The sequence below is a fragment of the Natator depressus genome, chromosome 9, assembly GCF_965152275.1.
Source record: "Natator depressus isolate rNatDep1 chromosome 9, rNatDep2.hap1, whole genome shotgun sequence".
NCBI lineage: Eukaryota > Metazoa > Chordata > Testudines > Cheloniidae > Natator > Natator depressus.
Window position 1 is genome coordinate 50,094,301 of NC_134242.1, and position 19,745 is coordinate 50,114,045.

The following is a 19,745-nucleotide window of genomic DNA, read 5'->3' on the forward strand; positions in this document are numbered from 1 at the left end:
ACAATTTCCATCCCACCATCAACCTCAGCCTGGACCAGTCCACACAAGAGATCCACTTCCTGGACACTACGGTGCTAATAAGCGATGGTCACATAAACACCACCCTATACCGGAAACCTACTGACCGCTATTCCTACCTACATGCCTCCAGCTTTCATCCAGACCACACCACACGATCCATTGTCTACAGCCAAGCTCTACGATACAACCGGATCTGCTCCAACCCCTCAGACAGAGACAAATGCCTACAAGATCTCTATCAAACATTCTTACAACTACAATAAGAGGCTCGTTCACCTGCACATCTACCAATGTGATATATGCCATCATGTGCCAGCAATGCCCCTCTGCCATGTACATTGGTCAAACTGGACAGTCTCTACGTAAAAGAATAAATGGACACAAATCAGATGTCAAGATTTATAACATTCATAAACCAGTCGGAGAACACTTCAATCTCTCTGGTCACTCGATTTCTGACCTAAAAGTGGCAATTCTTCAACAAAAAGACTTCAAAAACAGACTCCAGCGAGAGACTGCTGAATTGGAATTAATTTGCAAATTGGATACAATTAACTTAGGCTTGAATAGAGACTGGGAGTGGTTGAGTCATTACACAAAGTAAAACTATTTCCCCTTGTTTATTTTCCCCCCGCCCCCCCGCACTGTTCCTCAGACGTTCTTGTTAACTGCTGGAAATGGCCCACCTTGATTATCACTACAAAAGGTTTTCTCCCCCCCCCCCCCACTCTCCTGCTGGTAATAGCTCATCTTAAGTGATCACTCTCCTTACAGTGTGCATGATAAACACCCAATTTTTCATGTTCTGTGTGTATATAAATCTCCTCACTGTATTTTCCACTGAATGCATCCGATGAAGTGAGCTGTAGCTCACGAAAGCTTATGCTCAAATAAATTGGTTAGTCTCTAAGGTGCCACAAGTCCTCCTTTTCTTTTTACACACAATAGAGACGCTTCCAGGCCAAGAGATCCCAAAGCACTTTACAAATAAGTCTGTAGAGGAGCCACAACATTCAGCATCCTCCGGGTCCAAGGTGAGTGATGTGAGTGTGATCAGGTGCAAGGGAGAGGTCTGACATCCAGGTCGGTGCCTCTGGCAGAGGTAGAGAAGTGACATGAGCTCTGTGAAACCCTGGGCTCCGGAGTGTCTTCCAAGCACGTGCCTTCCAGGATGTCTGAGCTCAGGGCTACGAGCGAGACATAGCAACTGGCTGATGGGGGGGAAGGGAGACACCTGCTTCGTATTCCTTGAAGCAGTACCAGTGCCAGCCTAGACAAAGATCCCTGCTGTTCTCCAAGCCCAGGAGAGCATGACCATGGCTGACATACACAGGAGCAGACAAGGTTCAGAGGAGGCATCAAGAAAAAAACAGAGGGTACCTGGAATGAAAGGGAGGGGGCAGTGGGAAGACCCCATATGGACTGGCCTAGTAGTGAGGTGTTGGCCTAAATCCATGCTCAGGTGCCCCTAGGAGTGGGGTGAGTGTAGTGGATGGAGCAATGTCCCTTAGAAAGAGGATGTACGGTAGCCCAGGTGCGTCAGCGGCAGCGTGAGGGCAGGCCGTGGGATCTGCTGCCCGTCCCCATTAGTGTTAGCGTACGCCATGACAGTAGGGACTGGGGGCCCCAGCAAGGACGAGGCACTCATTGTGCCAGGCGCTGTACATAACACAGGGAGAGACAGCCCCTGCTGTGCAGAGCCTACAATCTCCACAGGTGAGCCAGAGGAGCCATGGTACAGACAGGGAACTGAGGCCTAAAGAAACTCGGGCCCAGAGTTACAAAGGGACTTAGGTGATGTGACGTTGGGCGTTGCGGAGCCTACCAAATCACAGGCTCACACTGGGATCCACAAAGCTGCGTTCAGTGCCTAGGGTCCCTATAAAATGCATGGGGAGAGACTTGCACCTGAGAATATGCCCACAAAGCCAGCATGCTAGGTGGGACTGCCTAAGCCAGCCAAGGGGAGGTGCTGATACACAAGAGCGGGACTCCTCTGCCCATGGGACTTAGAACTTTTGTGAGTCCCTCCCTAAGTGATGGGCCCAAGCTCCCCCAGGGAGTCTGTGGCAGAGCTAGGAACTGAACGCAGGTGTCCTGGCCCGGTACTAGGTGGCACCACACATCAGAAGCCTTTCACCTCTAGAGACATGGGTGGGAAAACTGGCCCATGAGTTAAGTCTCTTTCCAGGTCCCACATGTGCACATCCCAAACTCAATGCTAACTCAGCCAAAGCGTCAGACTCCACCCAGGAGAAAGCCAAGACCACAACAACAGGGGAAGCTGCCAGCTAAATTTGTTGTACATTGGCAGAGCTGTGTGGGGCAACTCCTGCAAGGACGACGGCCTGGCACAAGCTGCTGCCATCTGTGTCTCACGAGAGTGCTGCGTTCACTCGCAAGTAATGATACAAGAGAGTGAGGAGAGTCATGCAGCATGGCATGTTACCCACAGTCCCGCTGATCCTGGAGGGTTAAGCCAAGGTACACACCCAAAGCCCCAGTCTAGAGCAACAGGAGACAAGGGGACCAGGCAGGCAGATCTCCATGATGCTTCTCCCAGCTCCGGAAAAATCCATCCCAGGTGGCGGCCGTAACATCAGTAATAGGCCCCCAAAAGAGCAGTCACCTTCTGCAGCAGTTCCTTGTGGTTTGCGTACAGTGGAATTCTCTTGTCCACCAGCTGCCACCGGACGCACGCCTCTGGGTCGCTGCCCTGGAGAAACTGGGAGAGGAAATCAAAGACGTTACACGCAGGCTCACATTGCCACAGAATGCATATTTCCAGCTGCACTCGGCACGTGGCTGGCACAGCAAAGCCTGAGACGGGATGGCTCAGGTGTGGACGAGCTGTTTTCCCCAAGCCTTGATTACCCAGGACTAGCACAAGCACTGACTATTGGTGTTTTAACAAGGGAACGCCAACAGTGTTGGATAAAAGCCAGTTCCTGGGGCTATGTCCTCGCCACCAATGAGATGCCGTTCCTTCCCCCAGGACACAGCAATGGTCCAGCTGCCCTCCCTCAATGCTGAGTGAAGGCGAGTGTCAGGCAGGTAATAGATTTCGAATGAAGGAAGTCATCGAACTTTCCTGGGATCTGGTCTCATGGTGCCTGCTGCTGCATGTACGGTCCTTACACAACAAACTTAACAGCATGCCCTGCTCCACCACTGCGCTTCTCCCTGGTCTAGGGTTGCCAACTGTCTAATCACACAAACCCAAACACCCTAGCCCCGCCCCTTTCCCAAGGCCCCACGCCTGCCCCACCCCTTCTCCGAGGCCCCTTTTCCCCACTCACTCCAGCCCCCCTGCCTCCATCGCTCGCTCTCCCCCACCCTCACTTGCTTTCACCAGGCTGGAGCAGGGGGATGGGGTGCAGGCTCTGGGCTGGGGGGTGGGACTGAGGGGTTCAGAGTATGGGAGGGGGCTCCAAGCTGAGCCTGGGGCAGGGGGCTGAGATGCGGGAGAGGGTTTGGAGTGCGGGGTCTGGGATGGAGTTTGGGTGCGGGAGGGGACTGAGGCAGAGGGTTGTGGTGTGGTAGGGGTTCAGGGTGCAGGCTCCGGCTGGGCAGTGCTTACCTCGGAAGTGGCGGCATGTCCAGCAACGGCTCCTATGCTCACAGGTGACCAGACGGCTCTGCGTGCTGTCCCTGCCTGCAAGCACCGCCCCTGCAGCTCCCATTGGCTGCAGTTCCCCATTCCCAGCCAATGGGAGCTGCGGAGTCGATGCTTAGGACAGGGGCAGCACGCAGAGACCCCCCTCCTTGCCGCGCCTCCTCCTAGGAGCCGCTGCTGGACATGTCGCTGCTTCTGGGAGTGGTGCGGAGCCAGGGCAGGTAGGGAGCCTGCCTTAGCCCCTCTGAGCCACCGGAATTTTTGCAGCCTACTACTGGCTTCAGCAGTCTCCAGGAGATCGAGCCTGATTCCAGGAGACTCCCGGCCAAATCGGGAGGGTTAGCAACCCTACCATGGTCTCTCCTCCCTCCCGCCCATTGCTCTCCTCTCGCAGCCCCTTTCACTCCTTCTCCCCCCTGCCTAGCTCCATTTCTCCACCACCCCCATTGCTATCCAGGAGCCCTCTCTCACCTGCTCCTTCTCTGCATTGTCCAGGCTGGGTCCCTCCCACCTGCAGGCAGAGAAGCAGGATGGAATGGGACCACAAGAGTTGTGGACACACCACCACCGTGCTGCTGAGATCTGGGCCATTCCCCAAACTCTGCGGCTTGATCCCACACCCACCCAAGTTGGCATGAGGCTCTTCATTGACTTCAGTGAATGCCTGCTCAGCCCAGTCCTGGGGGCGAGGCCTTTCTGTACGGAAGCTAGTGCTTTGTGAGACAGAAGGCAAAAGGCATTTACCGAGTTCAGCTGCTTCATCTGCACGTCGTTCTTATCTTCAAAGTGCACGTTGATGGCCACTGTCTCGATCCAGGCATTGTCCATGTTCCTGGGGTCATCGACGTAGCCTTTGTATACCTGAGGGACAGAGGAGGCAGCTGGGAAGGGTTCCCCTTGGGTTTCAGTGTGCTAGCAGAAGGTCAGCTGTGACCTGGCTCAGGAGTGCCGGAACGGGGGGGCCATGCCCCCCCCACTTTTTACCTGCCGTAAGGGCGAGCGAGAAGGGGAGGGCGTGGAGAGGAGTGAGTGGGAGGCGGGCTGTTGGGGGGAAGAGAAGGCATGGGGGTGGGGCCTCAGGGAAGGGGTGGTGTGAGGGTGGGGCCTCTAGGAGTAGGGGTGTTGCAGGGGCAGGGCTTCTGGGAGAAGGGGCAGCAGGGGGACAGGGACAGGGTTTGGGCACTGGTGGCCCCGCCCACTTGTAAGGAACTGTGACAGAGTGTGGGCTGTGGGAAAGTCCTGCTTTCACATACAGCATCCCTCTCATGGGACGGTCCTGCAGCCAGAGGTGTCCCAAGGGAACTCTGGGCCATTGCCTGGGAGCTCTGCTTAACCACAGCAAGTCCCACGCAATGGTTGTTGTGCCCTGCAGGACAATCCTGGCCTATTCTACCATTCCTCCGTCCTCACTTCCGCAGACCACACCAGGGTCATGTACACAGAACTGCAGCCCAGGCTTATTCTGGGGGTCACCCTGTCCTGCATGGAAGGAATTGGCATGTTATCATCATGGGAATGGGTGTCTGATTCTTGTCCTGCTTCCCCAGCATGGTGCCATGCGGCGTTCCCAGCATACCTCTGCACCTTGGTTCAGCAGGTTCTGGAACTGTGGCCAGAACTCCCTCCTCAGGACCTTCTTCAGCTTCAGTGGCAGCGATTCCCCTGGCTCCAGTGATCCCTGCACAAAACCAGACCATCACAACGGGGCACTGTCTGAACAGACAGCTGGGAATCCTCCCTGACTACAACAAAGAGAGCAGGCCCAATGCTTGCTACTAAGGAAGCAGGAGTTCCCAAACCATGCACTGCCCCAGATGGGGGGACAAGCATGGAGCATCCCACTGTCTGCTCTGGGCAAGGAGTGAAGGGATGCCCATGGCAGAAACTCCTCAGGTGTGCATGGAAATATGGTTTTGCACATAACTTAATTCACCTCTGGAACTCACTGCCACATGGTGATTCTGAGGCCAGGCTTTGAGCAGACACTCCTGAGTCAGAACTGACTGTTAAACTAGCAAGGAGGAAAATGATACGGACTATTAATCACCTGCTGGGCCGGGGGACAATGAAATGCCACTTGTAGTACTGTATTGCGTTATAAGGTGCATCCTGCATTGGACAGGCTACGGCCAGATGGACAACTGGGCTGTTCTGGCAGAATTATGAGACCTCTGGGCATGGGGGATAAGATGCCCTGAATCCCAGCTGGGGGCAGATTGTATCTCCCTCCTGCAGAGACCCACAGGGCCTATGTTTTACGTTTTGGTAACATGGGTATAGCTTGTGATGCCAATAACGTCTCTCTGCACTGACTGATCTGCCTATGTTTTCTGAGCCTTTCAAAGCTAGGTCAGGTCGATGGGCTCCTTAGCACTTACCCCTGGCAGAGCCCAGTGATCTGACACAGGAGACTTGACAACTAAGACCTCCAGCATTTTCTTTAGGCTCTTTCTATAAATGGATCCATCCATATTCCTTCTCCAGCTACAAAAGAGAAATGTGTCATGCTGCCCTGGGAGCTGGCTCCTCCCGTACCTCCCCGTGGCATGGCAGTGAAGATCAGTTTCAGTGCTCAGGGAGGGTGGTGATGGACTTTGCTGGAGACCCCGAGCTCTCACAAACATCATCAAAGAGATTACACGCTCCTAGCTTTTACATCTGTTAGAAAACAAGCCAGTTTCCCAAGATCCCCCAGCCCTGTTTGCAGGATAACAAGAGGAAAGCACGGCTCCTGAGATAAGAGGTTAAGCATGGTTGTGGGGCCAGACAGACACCAGGGACATTTGAAGTCTAATCCTTTCTCTGCTCCCAATTCACCACGTGGCCTTGGGCTAGTCATTTACCTCCTGGGGGGATCTAATACTTACCTATATGAGTGCAGTGAGCATCAGTTAGCTAATGACTGTAAAGTGCTTTGAAAGAGTTAAGTGGTGTTTACTGTAAGTGCTAAGCAATAACAGAAGATTATCAAAGATCCAATTGCTACACAATAGCACCATGGTCTATGAAATAAGAACAGTCTGCTCTTTATTTAAAACAAAGAACGGGAATTGTTTTAGCAGTACATTTCCTTCTGTACGACAGAGGCCTCTGCCCCGTGCGTTACAGATGTAATGTTCCTAGCTCAGCCAGTCGAGGGTGCTGCTCTAGTCAAGGAACTGCCACATGCGAGTAGAACGGTGTCCAGACGTGCAAGCCGAGATCTCACTTGCTGTACTCACCGCGTCACTATGGGGTGCAGTGCATGGTTCGGTCCAAAGCAGCGTAGGCTTCCTCGGCCTCGTAACCCCGTCCTGCCCATAGGATTCCTAGCACAGAAAGAGCCAGAGAGGCGTTGGTATCCCTTTGCCAGGATTATTGGCTTGTTCAATCACGCCGTCGCTCATGGAACTCAACAGCCAATGCCATGGGGTGACACTGTGTTTGTTCAAACAACAAAGGCACTGGAAATGTTTCAGCACAGCACTGGAGGAATACACATTTCCACTCCCATTTTTGCTTTTTAGAGCTTTGGAAAATTCCAATCATCAAAGGATAATTGCTCAACCCAATTTCAGGAAATGAACGTAAACAAACATTCCAGACGTCTTCACCAGGACGGGAGACGTTATGGTGGCTTCTAGTTACGAGTGCACAGTGGGGTTACCCAGAGCAGTGGGGGGTGCATTGGAAGGTGGGAATGCTTCCACCAGGGTAGAAAGGGCCATGTCTCTTGGTTCTTGTTCACCATCCGGGAGCCATCGGCCATTGCCATTTCGCTTTGTCATGAGGCTTCTAGGCGACAATTGCATGGAGCTTTGGTTGGTTTAGGATCAAGGGCACTATTTTCCACAGTGCCAGAGGCACCATCAGACACACAGCCTGGTCCCTGTCCATGGAGAGAAGTTTGCAGAGTGAAGTTGGGTAGAAATGTTTGCCCCTGTAGAACTTGCTTTGACACGTTAGGGTTTCTTTCCCTTTCCCCAGCCCCAAGTGAACAGCTTGCCTCTTCCCTTGAAACTGCCGGGCAGATTGGAAAGGAGTGGGGGAGTCAGGCAGGGCAGCTGCAACATTTCAGGCTGTTTCAGGAAACCCAAGACCTGGTGAGTGGAGCTGGGCACCTCCTGAGCTTCCTTGTGTTTTCCAAGCACTGCTCAGGTTCATATAACATGGGGCAGGTAGCAGCCCCTCTCGCTGCTAATCTGAGGGAGATGCGGATGGAGATTAGGGACCTGATTCCACCTCCCACCTGTGGGTGTATGTCAGGAACAACTCCGCTGGATTTAATGGAGTGATCCCAGACAGTGCGAGTGGAGAACTAACCACTCTGATCACAAGTGAGCAACCCACCGCTGCACCAGGCCTCCTTCTGCGTTAAGATCAGACATGGGCGGCAGGTATAATACGCCAGCTCTCCGCAAACCTAGGCCGTGGCCCTGCCCACGCTCTGCTCGGAAGCCCCGCCCTCGCTTCCCCTCTCCCCTGAAGCAGGCAGGGCCTCCGCCGCTCGGGCAGCAGTCTGGAGCCAGGGCTCAGCCTGCCGGTGGCTTGGGCCAGCTGGCAGACTGGGGCAGCTGGTGGCCAGGGAAAACCTAGGCTGGCCAGTGGCCGGGGTGGCTCGGGCTGGCTGGCGGCCCAGGGGTTGGGCTGGTGCTTGGGCCAGCCGCAGCCTGGGGGTCTGAGTGGTTCGGCTGGGGCTCCTCTGGCCGTGAGGGGGAGGGGAGCTCAGGGCTCCTGTGGGTGAGGGGGCGGGGCCTAGGGCAGAAGGGGCAGGGCTGCGGGCTAGGCTCCCCAAAGGGGGCGTCCACACGCTGCCCATGAGATCTGAGTCACTGCACTGCACTGTGAGACCGCAGGGGGCACATCGGGCTTGTGACTGGCCTGACGTTGGGCTGCCCTCTTCCTCCCCGCCCCTGGGAGACATGGTACCACTGAGCCGGAGCCAAAGCGCCGAGGCAACAGAGCCAGTTTGCTTGGGCAGTGTTTGTGTGAGAACCCCCCGCCCGGCTCACTCACAGCGGCAGCCTGTTCTGGATGGTATACGTGCCGTGGAAGCTCTGCCGGTTGATCAGTCCATCCATCGCATTGTAGTTTATCTTCGAAAGAGCCTCCAGGGAGCTGGAAGACAGAACAGAGCCCCTGTCCTCTTCAGCATGCACGGTGCTGGCCAGCAGCCACAAACACCGGCGGAGCCAGCCGGCTGGCACGGCAGAGAGCCAGGGCTGGGCAGCGGGCAGGAGAGTGCTGCTGGCAGAGACAGACAGCCAGTGGAGGAGATGGATACACAAAAGCCGGGGGCTGGAAGAGAGGTCGGGGGTTGAGAGAATATGAGAGAGAGAGAGAGAGAGAGACTACCTGATCCCACACTCACTCTCTGAGAGGATCGCACGCAGCAATCTCCTTCCTGTCTGCCACGTAGAAGGGAGGGTCATAGATCTGGAACTCCACCTGCAGAGCACACAAACCACTTCACACGCATCCCTCCGGCCCAGGGGCACAGCCCTTCCGCCAGCGGCTCCAGGATGGCATAGCCCCCTCCAGAGAGCTGGCGGACCCCAAGGTGGCCCAGAGGAACAACCATCCGAGGGATACACCTCCCACTGACCTGCAACGAGTGCCCAACTCACTGCTGGAAACGGGACTCAGGTCGGCATAGACACTGGCACAACAAGGGGGAGCCCAGCATCCTCAGTGGGAAGTGCCCAAAGTGCAGCGGTTAATTCCGCAGGTAGGTCCGTACTCCCCTCGGCCTGCTGCACTGAGCTGCTGAGCTCCCTCCCCTCCCCAGGCCACGTGGCTCCAGGTCGAACCATGGCTGGAGGCCCCCACGCTTGACATCTTGGGCCTAGGGTCACTGAGTGAGGCAGCGTCAGAGCCGGGGGCAGGGGTTCCTGGCTCCCGGCTCAGTGCTCTGCCCACTGGCCCTGCCTGCCTCCATCAACATGCCCCAAGCATCACAGGCTATGGCCCCTCTGCTCCGGGCAGATCTCCCAGCCACAGGCCCTGCTCCCTACAGTGGCACTCCCCTACCTCCCAGGGCACCTTCTCGTCCGGCACCGGGAAACGGACTGTGGAGGAGCTGGGATAGAGGAGGTTGCGGGCGCTCACATGGTACAGAGCCGTCGTCTCCTCGGGCTTCTCCTCCAAGCCGTATTCCTTCAGCTCCGGAGCTTTGCTGGGGACTGGGAGACAAACACAAAGAGCCGAGACCCCCCATGGAGCAGAGGACCTCTGAGAAGGGTTAGGGTGAAAGCAATTGGGTTCCTGCTGCCAGGGTTAGCTGGGTTTCCCCATAAGAATGGCTTTCCTTCACCACTCTCTGGGCCTGACCCAAAGCCCACTGGGATCACTGGACAGTCTCCTGCTGGGGCCAGTAGGCTTCAGGCCCTGTGCCCCTGGCCGCCCCCAAGTGGCGGGCATTGTCTGCACAGGACACTGACTATTGAAGATTTCGGCCTAGAACTTGCTATTTGTTGCATTGCCCCATAGAAGTGGGTCTGCCTCCCCTCTCTTCCCCAGCACAGTCACACATATGCCCCTGCCACCTCCCCGTCCCACAGCCCTGCTCTCCCTGCACGGACCCCGAGAAGGAATCCAGCATGGGAGGGAGCTGTGGGGCAAGTGGAGGTGGGAAGCTGCTGGGGAAGGGGTGGGAAGGACGATCTCCAGTACAGTGGGGCTGGAGGCAGGGAGGGGAATTAGTAGGAGCCTGCTGCGCTGTGTAGCATCCAGCCGCCACGGCACAGCCCACACGGGGTACGCGGAAGCTGTCAGCGAGCCTCCCAGCCTGGGCACAATGCCCCCTGCCTGCCATGGGAATAGGCGCAACCCCTCCTCCCTTCCCCCAGCTCAGGGCATCCAAGACTCTCTGTGCTCCTTCTGCAATGGGGCAGGGCCTGCTACCCAGCTCACCTAGGAGCCCCTTGCCCTGTCCTCTCTCAGGCCTGGCAGCTGCACTGGCGCCAATCAGGCCTGCGCTGGAGCCAGCGGAGTGACGCTGGTGGGAACCCTGGAGAAGCGAGAGGAGAAATGGGTCCTCGAAGACAAAGGCTGGTCTTTCCTCTCACATGCTGTCAGCCAGAGACTGGCTGGACTTACCCACGGTGGGTGCGTCCTCCTCTGAACCAAATCCATTCCCACGCAGGGCCCGCACGATCCAGGCCAGGGTCTTGGCGGTCTGGGACACCTATCCAGAGCAGAGCAGACCGTCAGGGAAAGCCACCTCCCAGAGCTCCCACCCAGGGCCCAGCTCGGACATGGGCGGGGGAGGCGGGGAGAGAGGGGCGGGTGTGGATGCCCCATTTCCAGGCTCAGGGATGTGGTTGGGTTTCGGTTTAGTTCAATTTTACTGTGATTGTGAGAGCCAGAAGGGGCGTGGCCCCGCTTTGTCGGGACAGTGGTTGGAGCGCCCCTCGCCGGAGACGGTCTCAGGGGGCGTAACCCTCCGTGTAATTCCTCTGACCTTGGGACTGAAATCAGTGCCCAGTTCTGCTGGGCTTCCTCTGCTGAAGGGACTCAAATGGAAGAGGAGCTGAGGCTCAGCGGTGGGATGGGACTATATTGCCCCTCAAATAGCGCAAGTTTTCCCAGAGTAGCTTGGATGAGATGTCTTGGCTGCCTGATCCTGAGTTCAACCCACTCCCCAGCCTCTGACCCACTCCCTGGGCCCTCCCCCATGACCTCCCGATCCTGAACATGGCCGGCTGCCCAGGCCCCAGCCCAGTTCCCCCTCCCGATCCCAAGTGCCCCTGATATAGCCCCCAATCCCAAATGCCACCCACTCCACGCAAGGCCATCTGTGACAACATCTGTCCTCTCCATGCGCCTCGAGCTCTGTCTCACCTGCTCTTCCAGACCAGTCAGCCTCTGCTCCACCAGTCCGGTCCTCTTCACCTGATCCAAATCCAGCAACTCTGCCAACACATCCACCCTGCGAGCGGGTGAGAGGAGACAGGGGCCTTGGGGAATGAGGCGCTGAGCAGGCGTCCCACGCAGCGACATACAGCCAGCGAGGCACTGCTCCAGGGTCAGGGCAGCCTGCGTGCCTTCACACAGCGCTGCCCACAGACCTCCTGCCCCTCACACAGCCTGCCAGCTCAAAGTGCCGAATTCCCGCCTTTGCATTCCCAGCGCCCCTCATTGTTCATCGTCCCTGGTGGATGCTGGTCAGACCCAGCCCTGAGAGGAGGCAGGATGGAACTGCCCCCGGGCAGCTCTGCGGAGGGTTGTGCCTCAGTGTCCCCCGCTCCCTGGAGCACAGCTGAGTGTGCACGTGGCACATCCCTTGGCAAGGCAGAGAGGCCCGTTCCTCAGCAGCCATGCTGGGGGCTGCTCCTCCCTGCCCGTGTGCACACGCTGGTGCAGAGTGCATGGAGGTGGGCCAGCTCCTTGCCCTCTCTGCGTTGGCAGCAGGGCCAGTCTGGCCCATACTAAGTGAGAGGTTCAGCACACGTGAATGACACACCACTAGCCATGCATAACTGCTGCTCAGGCCCTGCTCGCTCGCTGCTGCATCTGGCTAGAGCTGTAGCCTTTGGTTTGCCCCTGAGTCCCATTTCTGCAGATCACATTGACAGTGGAGCCCACAGTGTCCTGCAAGCTCACCCCGAGGTGCGATGTGGCCTGGGCAAGGGCTGGCACACACCTACCTGCCTTCTGCTTGGCTCTGCCCAACGCCACCAGGCAACTTCCGTGTGCACTAAATCTCCTCACAAGCTGCATTGCATGTCTCACCCACAACCCACCATCTCCCCAGCCAGTGGCTCTGCCACAGCAGACAGCAGGCTTAGCTAAGCCTGACTCCATGGGCGCTCCAGGGCTGGAGCACCCACAGGGAAAAATTGGTGGGTGCTCGGCACCCACCGGCAGCCAAGCTCCCCGCCCCGGCCCCCCACTCCAGCTCACCTCACCTCTGTCTCCTCCCCGAGCACGCCGCTTCCCCACTTCTCCTCCCAGCTCTTGCCGCTACAAAACAGCTGTTTCGCGACATAATGAGCTCTGGGAGGGAGCGGGGAGAAGTGGAAGCGCGGCGCGCTCAGGGGAGGAGGCGGGGAAAAGGCAGGGCCGGGGTGGGGATTTGGGGAATGAGTCCAATAGGGGCAGGGAGGGGGCAAAGTTGGGGCGGGGACTTTCGGGAAGGGGTTGGAATGGGGACGGGGCAAGGGCAGGGGTGGAGTTGGGGAGGGGCCAGGGGCTGGGTGGGATCAAGCACCCACCGGCACCAGGAGAAGTTGGTGCCTATGCCTATAGCCCTGCAGAGAATGGGCCACATCCTGCTCTCATTGACACCTGTGCCAGCCCAGGACTGTCCAGGAGCCATTTTGCCAGAAGTAACTGATAGAGTGAACAGGGCTCTTCATGGAGCCTCCAGGTCCAAGTGGCTCCTTGACACTCCAAACGTACCCTCTGGACGTGCAAGGGCTCCAAATCACTCCCACACGTATGCCCTATATCTCCGCTGGCTGCTGGATAGGGGCTTCCATTGGCCTCGGCGGGCCCCCTGTGGCTGGGGCCAGAGAACTAACTAACAGTGATTCTTTCCTTGTCTCCAGTGCACCTGAGCCCTAATAATCCGACGGCTCTTCTCCACTGACCTATCCCTCCGCTCCGGACTTCACTGGAACCCATCGAGTCGACAGAAGGAGTCACTGCAGAGGGATGCTCGCTTTCCCAAACCACTGAGTGCACTGCCCCTGCAGCATCCCCAGCCAGTGCCAGCCAGGGTCCCAGGGAGAGAAGCCAAGTGCATTGCAGTGCACCCTCGGCAGGGCTCAATGGCCATTCCAGTGGCTCTTTCTGGGTAGATACACCAAGTGCTTGGCTTACCTTGGGCTGAGTTTGCACTATAAGCCCCAAAACCACTAGTCATCGATCCCTTGGTCTAGTGCTTGGAGCACTGCAGAGCCACCCACGCAGCCCCCAAGGGAAGAGAGAAGCGTGTCTCACTCTGCAGTGGCCCCCCGATTGAGGAGACAGGTTCTGGAGGGAGCTCCAGCAGCCTGTTAGCGTGCTGGGGGCAATGGGAATGGGAGCGAAACAGCTGGGTTATAAGGAAAGAGGCTGCGAAAGGGAAACAAAGCATTGCTGATCTATCGTCCCAGCAGTGCGATGAGTCCCCGCACAGATTCTGTCACACCCGAGCCGGACGCACTGGATGGGAATGCCCCAGGGCTATCACAGCTCCATGCGCTGGGGGCAGGGTGTGATGGGTTGGTAATAATGCACGAATACTCTGTGTCGACCTGGTTATTGGCATGTTACCGTGAAAACTGCTTGAGTTTAGTTTAATGGGGACTGTCAGGAGAAACAAGCAGAAAAGGATAAGCCACTTCTTCACAAACACTTAAGGGCTATTAAGGGACAACGCCAGGACGGGGAAGGCCCAGGAACACTGGAGAGCCAAAGAACTATAGTGGGGTCTAAAAAGGGGGCCTCTCTCTCAAGAGAGGGGAGTAGCTGTTTGGGGGCGCCAGACTGAGACGGCCCCCACTGGGTCGTGTGAAGAAGCCAGGCCTGCCTGGGATGCCGGGGCTTTAAGTAGGAGAGATATGCATGTAGACGTGGTTGTTTTTCTCACCGGCTTCAGGGGGACTAGGAAGGGGGCCCTGGGGACAGCTGCCCAAGGCTCCCCACTCAGAGCTCTCTTCGTGACGGCAGAGAGCACTGACACCCATGGGTCTTTCCTAGGGGAACGCGGGCAAGATGGGCCGGTACCTCTGCACGACGTCTCGGATATTTTGCTCCATGTTCTGCTTCTCCTGGCACTGCTGGTGCTGCAGGTAGTTCTCCTTCAGGTACGTCTCCCAGGAAAGAAGGGCCGCTTCCTCGTTCTTCTCCAGCTTTTCTTCTGCAGGAGAAACCGAAGAGCTGAGCACCGGAGGAGAACCCCCAGGTCCCTCAGACCCAGGCCCTACTCCAGGCCACTCAGACCCCAGTGGTACTATGTCTCCTCCAGATCCCAGTCGGGCCTGGAGAACGTCATCACTTCCCCGTGGCCCTTTGAGCCATGGCAGTGCAATGCTGCAAACCCCTGTGGCCCGCGATGCACCGTCACCCTGGCCCAGCCTAGCGGAGGCGAGGCCCCACCGTGTCACGCCCGGCCTGGCCTGGCCTGGGAAGGAGCTCCTTACTGAGCTGTTTGTGCCGCTTCGCTGGCTGCCGGAGCAGGACCCTCTTGATGAAAAGCTGCAAGTGGTTGAAGAGGATGAAGGGCGGGGGAGCAGCAGGCCGGCCGTGATACTCCTCAATCAGGTCGTGCCGCTGGAACTTCCAGATCTGGTCGGTGTGCTCCTGCACTTGCTGGAATGTGTAGCTGGGAGGAGGGCCCAGGGGGCGAGGGGTTAGCTACGCTCATACCAGCTGGTGCCAGGCAGGGGCTCTGCAAGCCGGCACTGGGCACCGCCCCAGGCACAGCGCTCTGCCCTTCTCGCTGGCTTCCAGCCTTGATTTTCCTTTCATTCCTGGCCTCCCTTCCTGCTGCTCTGCAGAGCACAGGGGTTGGCCCCAGCACAGAGGGGTGGGCGGGCTCCCAAAGGAGGGGCAGGTGGACCCTTGCCTGGGGGCCTGTCAATGTGTCTGCACCACAGCACCCAGCCAGTTCACCAGCACCAGGTTCCTCAGGCTTTTGGCTGGTACCTCAGGCTTGCATCTAGAGCAGGTCACCTGACATCTGAGCCAGTGTGCCCGGGAGCTAGCCTGCGTGCTGGCCAGTGCAGCTGGGACCCCACATTCACCCCTCAAGCTGGTCAGGGCACCCACGACCCCCAATCCACACCCCCCCAGGCAGGTCAGGTCACCTGGCGCCCCCAATCCACCCCCCAGACACGCCAGTGCAGCTGGGACCGTCCATCCACCCCCCAGGAAGGTCAGGGCACTTGGGGCCCCCAATCCACCCCCCTCCACATAGACAAGTGCCTTGAGCCTTGTGTCTGAGCAGTTCCTGGGACCCACCCGGGCTCGCGCCTGCAGTGCCTCGCTGCTGAAGCCCCTATACTGCTTGCCCTCGAGCAGTGGTATGCCTGGCATGCTGTCCCCCTCACGCCCATTTACTCCAGCACTGAGCAAACCCCCCCCCATTTACTATAGCATTAATTCACCCTCTCTTCGCCCGATGGCCCCCCACAGGTGCAGTGAGCAGGGGGTGGCGGTGCTGGGTCGGACTCACTTGAACATGGCGATGAGCAGGTTGAGGAGGAGGATGTTTGTGAAGAGCAGATACAGGCAGAGCAAGATGACTGTCAGCCATTCGGGGAAGACGGGCCGCTTATCCTTATTGCTCTCGGGGCACTTGGGCTTGTAGGGGTCTGTTCCATTCGGGCTGCACTGATCCAGATTGAAGTTCACCCCTGCGAGAGAAGAGACCAGAGTTTCACAATGGCAGGCTCTGTCATTGTCCCAGCTGTGTGTTACATGCTGCTGTTCTGGGCAGCTCTGCCTGGACCCAGCAGCCCACCTTAAACAGACTGGCTTAATAGCAGCCGTCTTAATAGCAAACACTAGTTTGTTCCTGCCCGTCCAGGCCAGGGAGTTCCGTCGGGAACTCAAACTCAGTCCCTGCATGGCACAGCTGCACCCAGCTGCCTCTAGGACGCTGGAGCAAGAGATGCTTGTAACTGGTTGTTTCTTAGCAGCTACTCATGGGTAGGAAAGCGGCTGGAGCTTTTTTCTCTGCTCCGCTCCCGAGGCTGCCAGGTGCAGTCACTCATCAGTGATGAGTTACCCACTAGACTTGGGAGAACAGCGTTGAGCTGACCCGGCAATGAGCGGAATTCAGGCCTCTCTCAGAATGGTGAGTCATTCACACTGGATTCCCGATTCCGGAGACTGTCCTTTGCATGTGCATGTACGTTTGGAATCATAGTTCCCATCCTCAGACTGGCTCCCACTGCTTTATTCTAGCTGTCATTTACAGCATGCGATTGGCCACATGGTGTTGTTTCTGCTGCCTGACTGGGTCAGAGTAACTCTTTAAGAGGAGAGACATGACTAATAGCAAACCCGGCACTTCCCCTGCAAATGTGCAACCCCTTCAGGAGTCGCAAATATTTCCATGGAAACCAGTGATGGTCATGTGACTGCATGACTAATGAATGGCACCACCCCACCCATGCCAGCAGAGCTGTGGGGTGGAGACACTATTTGGGATGCATTTGTGAAGGAAGTGGAGAATGCTGGGAGAGAGACAGTCAGGCAAGGGTCCCTGCTGCTGTTGGTCCTGATCCTTAAAGATGCTGAGCATCCTCAATGCTCTGACAGCAACAAGAGCTGAGAGAGCTCAGCATCTCACAGGATCAGGCTCTTAGGGTCACTTTAGTTTTAGTTCTCCTGTCTCTGGTGACCCCTCATGCCACCCTCTCCGACACAAGCACTGAGCCCAAGTCTCCACTCCATGACATCAGTTTGATGGGTGTAATGATCCACTGGCTTCAGTGGGCCTAGACCAATTGACACCAGCTCGCGATCTGGCCCATTGACTTTGAGGGAGTTGCCTCTGCATCAAGCAGGTGTCCCGGAAGGGATGCGCTGGCCCGTTGTGTTTTATTTCTACAAAATTCCTTCCTCAGAGTGGTGTGAAAGCAGGGAAGGGGCTCATGTCCTTCTGTGACGCTGGTCTGAGCTAGGGTGTGCATGGTAAAGGACATAGCAAACCAGCTCTGGGCACAGCCCCAGATTCACTCCTCTCTGCCCTTCTCGCTCTCTCTGTCTTTCATGTTTTATTTCAATTTCATTCTTTCACTCTGAGCCTCATTTCCTGCTGTTCTGGGTCAGAATCTCAGAGCCGAGCTGCTACTGGACTCCTGCTGGGAAGGCGCTGAGCTGTGTGGAGCCCCTGCGCGCTGGCAGGACGAGACTAGCTGTTTCAGCCATACGAGAAAAGCACAGGGGTGTCTCTGCACTTAACAAAGACATTCCGCTTTGGAAATCTCATGGCCCAGCCAGGAGCCTGCGAGAAACCCTAGGTTCCGTACCATCGATGTAGGAAGGGATCTGCCCAAAAATGGTCAGGTAGGAATGGTAGATGACGCCCCGGAAGATCCAGTCCACACGCTCCTCGTTATGGATCAGGATAGCTTGCTTGGCTACGCCAAAGGACACAACCCAGACAGCCAAGAGGAAGAGGAAGAAGAAGACGTCCTTCATCTGCAAAGCCATGAGACAACGCAGGAGTGAAAAGGTTCCCCTCCACAGATCAGGTGCAGAGAATTACACCCTCTCCCAGAACGAAGGCATGCACAGCTCCGATACCCGGATCACATATTGCACGTAGGCCCCACTCTGCTCCTACTGACATCATGCCATCTGCAGGGGGGAGTAGCTCTTACCATTCTCTTCACTATGATGATCTTGGGCCCCAGAGTTTTACTGACTGTGAAAATATGCATCAGCCGCAAGCAGAAAATAATAAAAGCCAGAGACAATATGATCCGTCCTGGATATAAAGTGGATGGGATCCATCTGACACAGACAAGGGAAAGGAAGACATATCAGTGCATTGGCTTAACCAATGTTACTGCCTTTTTATAACAGAAAAATTCACAGCCTGCTTTCCTGGGGAACAAATAAGTCTACCCCGAGAGTCCCATAGATACAGCACAAAACCTATCTGACGGAGTGACACAGCAGCTGGGGACAGCGCGGAGCTGGGCAAAATGATCCCCGTTTCCATGAAAAGTTTCATCCCAAATTTGAACGTAGATGTTTCATTGAAAAAATTCCAACCACCTCTTTTGCAAATTCCCCTCCCTGGTTTTCCAGCAGCTCCAGCAAAGAAGCAGTTTTATACCGTCCTACAGAATCCCACGTACTCACCGGCAGGTCAGTCCTGTTATAAAGATCAAGATGGCGCAAACATCCAGTTTGTTCCAGAAATCACTGAAGTACAAGGAAGCCATTTTCAGTAACCCAAAGCCATCGGGGTCATAGAACAGCTGTTAGGAAAAGAAGTGGTTTCGGTATGTCAATAAACAGAACATAGGCTGCTTCTATGCACTTGAGACAGCAATTGTGGCGCTGGGTCCCCAACAGGAATCTGAGCTGGATTTCAAGGGGGTGGGAGGAAATGGGGGAGTGGGCTTCAATTGATAATGAATTTCCCTGCCATGGTGATTTTGGCACCAGGAGAATACTCAACAATCCCTGAGACTGGGCCCTCTGGTATTCTTCAGACATCATTCTACCCCGGTGACCAAACTTCATCTAAAGTTACCGAGGCGCTTGGTGTTGGCAGCACTTAGCTGTTTTATGTTCCGGCCTAAACCTCTGAAGAAGGTGGCAGGTTCTGTTCTTAGATGTCCTGTAAAATATTTGCTAGTGCATTTGAGAGGCTGACCTAGAACTCTTCTTTTGCATAATGGAGTGAGGCTGGGAATCTGACTGCGGTTATTTCCAAAGGGACCGGTAGGATCCTTGCATACACCCCCATGGCTGATTCATTCTTACTGTTTTCCCTTTGGCCAAACCCTGAGATCATTTCTCAGTGATCTGAGGAACGAAAGGGCAATGAATCTCCAGTATCACATCTTGGAGCATTTTGGAGCTCTCCTAACCCACTTTCTAACATGGCCTGACTGCTTAGCTGTGAGAAGTGGGCCAGATTCTCAGCTGGCTCATAGCTCCACTCAAGTCACATAGACCACCTCTCTAGAAGTCAGGGGCACTTGTGCTATCAACACCAGCTAAGGACCTGGCATTTTCTGTGATTCCATCTCAGTGAGTTATGAATCCTTGCTGGTGACGATGGCTTTTTGTCCTCCCATGGGGTTACAGAACAGATCTTGCGTTCACCTTAGCTCTGGGACAAACACACAAGGACAGCTCTTCCCACAGAAACAATCCCTGTCTTCCCATCTTCTCATCTATGCTACAGTTATGGGACAGTTTCTGTGGGAAGATGCAATATTCCATCCACACATGTGCTGAGAAGATCCCCTCCAGGCTCCTGATCAGGTCTCTTGGAACCACCCCAATATATCCACGCTTGGTTTTACAGGGGACTCAAAGCACAGTGGGACAGGATGTTGGGAGATACCTCTGGGTCCATAAAGTTGCCAGTTCCTTATTTCAGTACTGAGCCTTAGTGCCTTCATTTAAGAAGGTCTCAGTATCTTGGGCACTTCTCCTCCTTCCCCTG

The 19,745-nt window shown here is 56.0% G+C and overlaps 1 protein-coding gene across 3 annotated transcripts in view; it reads right to left on the bottom strand.

The window, feature by feature from the left end:
• Positions 1–927: 927 nt before the first annotated feature.
• The window catches only part of TRPM2 (transient receptor potential cation channel subfamily M member 2), a 56,974-nt gene continuing 38,156 nt past the window's right edge, over positions 928–19,745 (bottom strand). Inside the window, exons 18-33 of one of the 3 annotated variants that reach the window (XM_074964138.1) lie at positions 18,425–18,543; positions 17,938–18,070; positions 17,584–17,755; positions 15,780–15,960; positions 14,746–14,927; positions 14,330–14,462; positions 11,459–11,546; positions 10,715–10,802; positions 9,647–9,798; positions 8,988–9,064; positions 8,633–8,734; positions 6,859–6,945; positions 6,016–6,121; positions 5,214–5,315; positions 4,382–4,498; positions 928–2,746 (exon numbers count right to left, since the gene is read on the bottom strand). In XM_074964138.1, coding sequence (XP_074820239.1) covers positions 2,621–2,746; positions 4,382–4,498; positions 5,214–5,315; positions 6,016–6,121; positions 6,859–6,945; positions 8,633–8,734; positions 8,988–9,064; positions 9,647–9,798; positions 10,715–10,802; positions 11,459–11,546; positions 14,330–14,462; positions 14,746–14,927; positions 15,780–15,960; positions 17,584–17,755; positions 17,938–18,070; positions 18,425–18,543 — 1,965 coding nt within the window. In that variant the 3' untranslated portion in view covers positions 928–2,620. Of the gene's footprint in view, positions 2,747–4,381; positions 4,499–5,213; positions 5,316–6,015; positions 6,122–6,858; positions 6,946–8,632; positions 8,735–8,987; positions 9,065–9,646; positions 9,799–10,714; positions 10,803–11,458; positions 11,547–14,329; positions 14,463–14,745; positions 14,928–15,779; positions 15,961–16,338; positions 16,492–17,583; positions 17,756–17,937; positions 18,071–18,424; positions 18,544–19,745 lie in introns of those variants that run through there. The other 2 variants (XM_074964139.1, XM_074964140.1) reach the window with 2 other exon arrangements.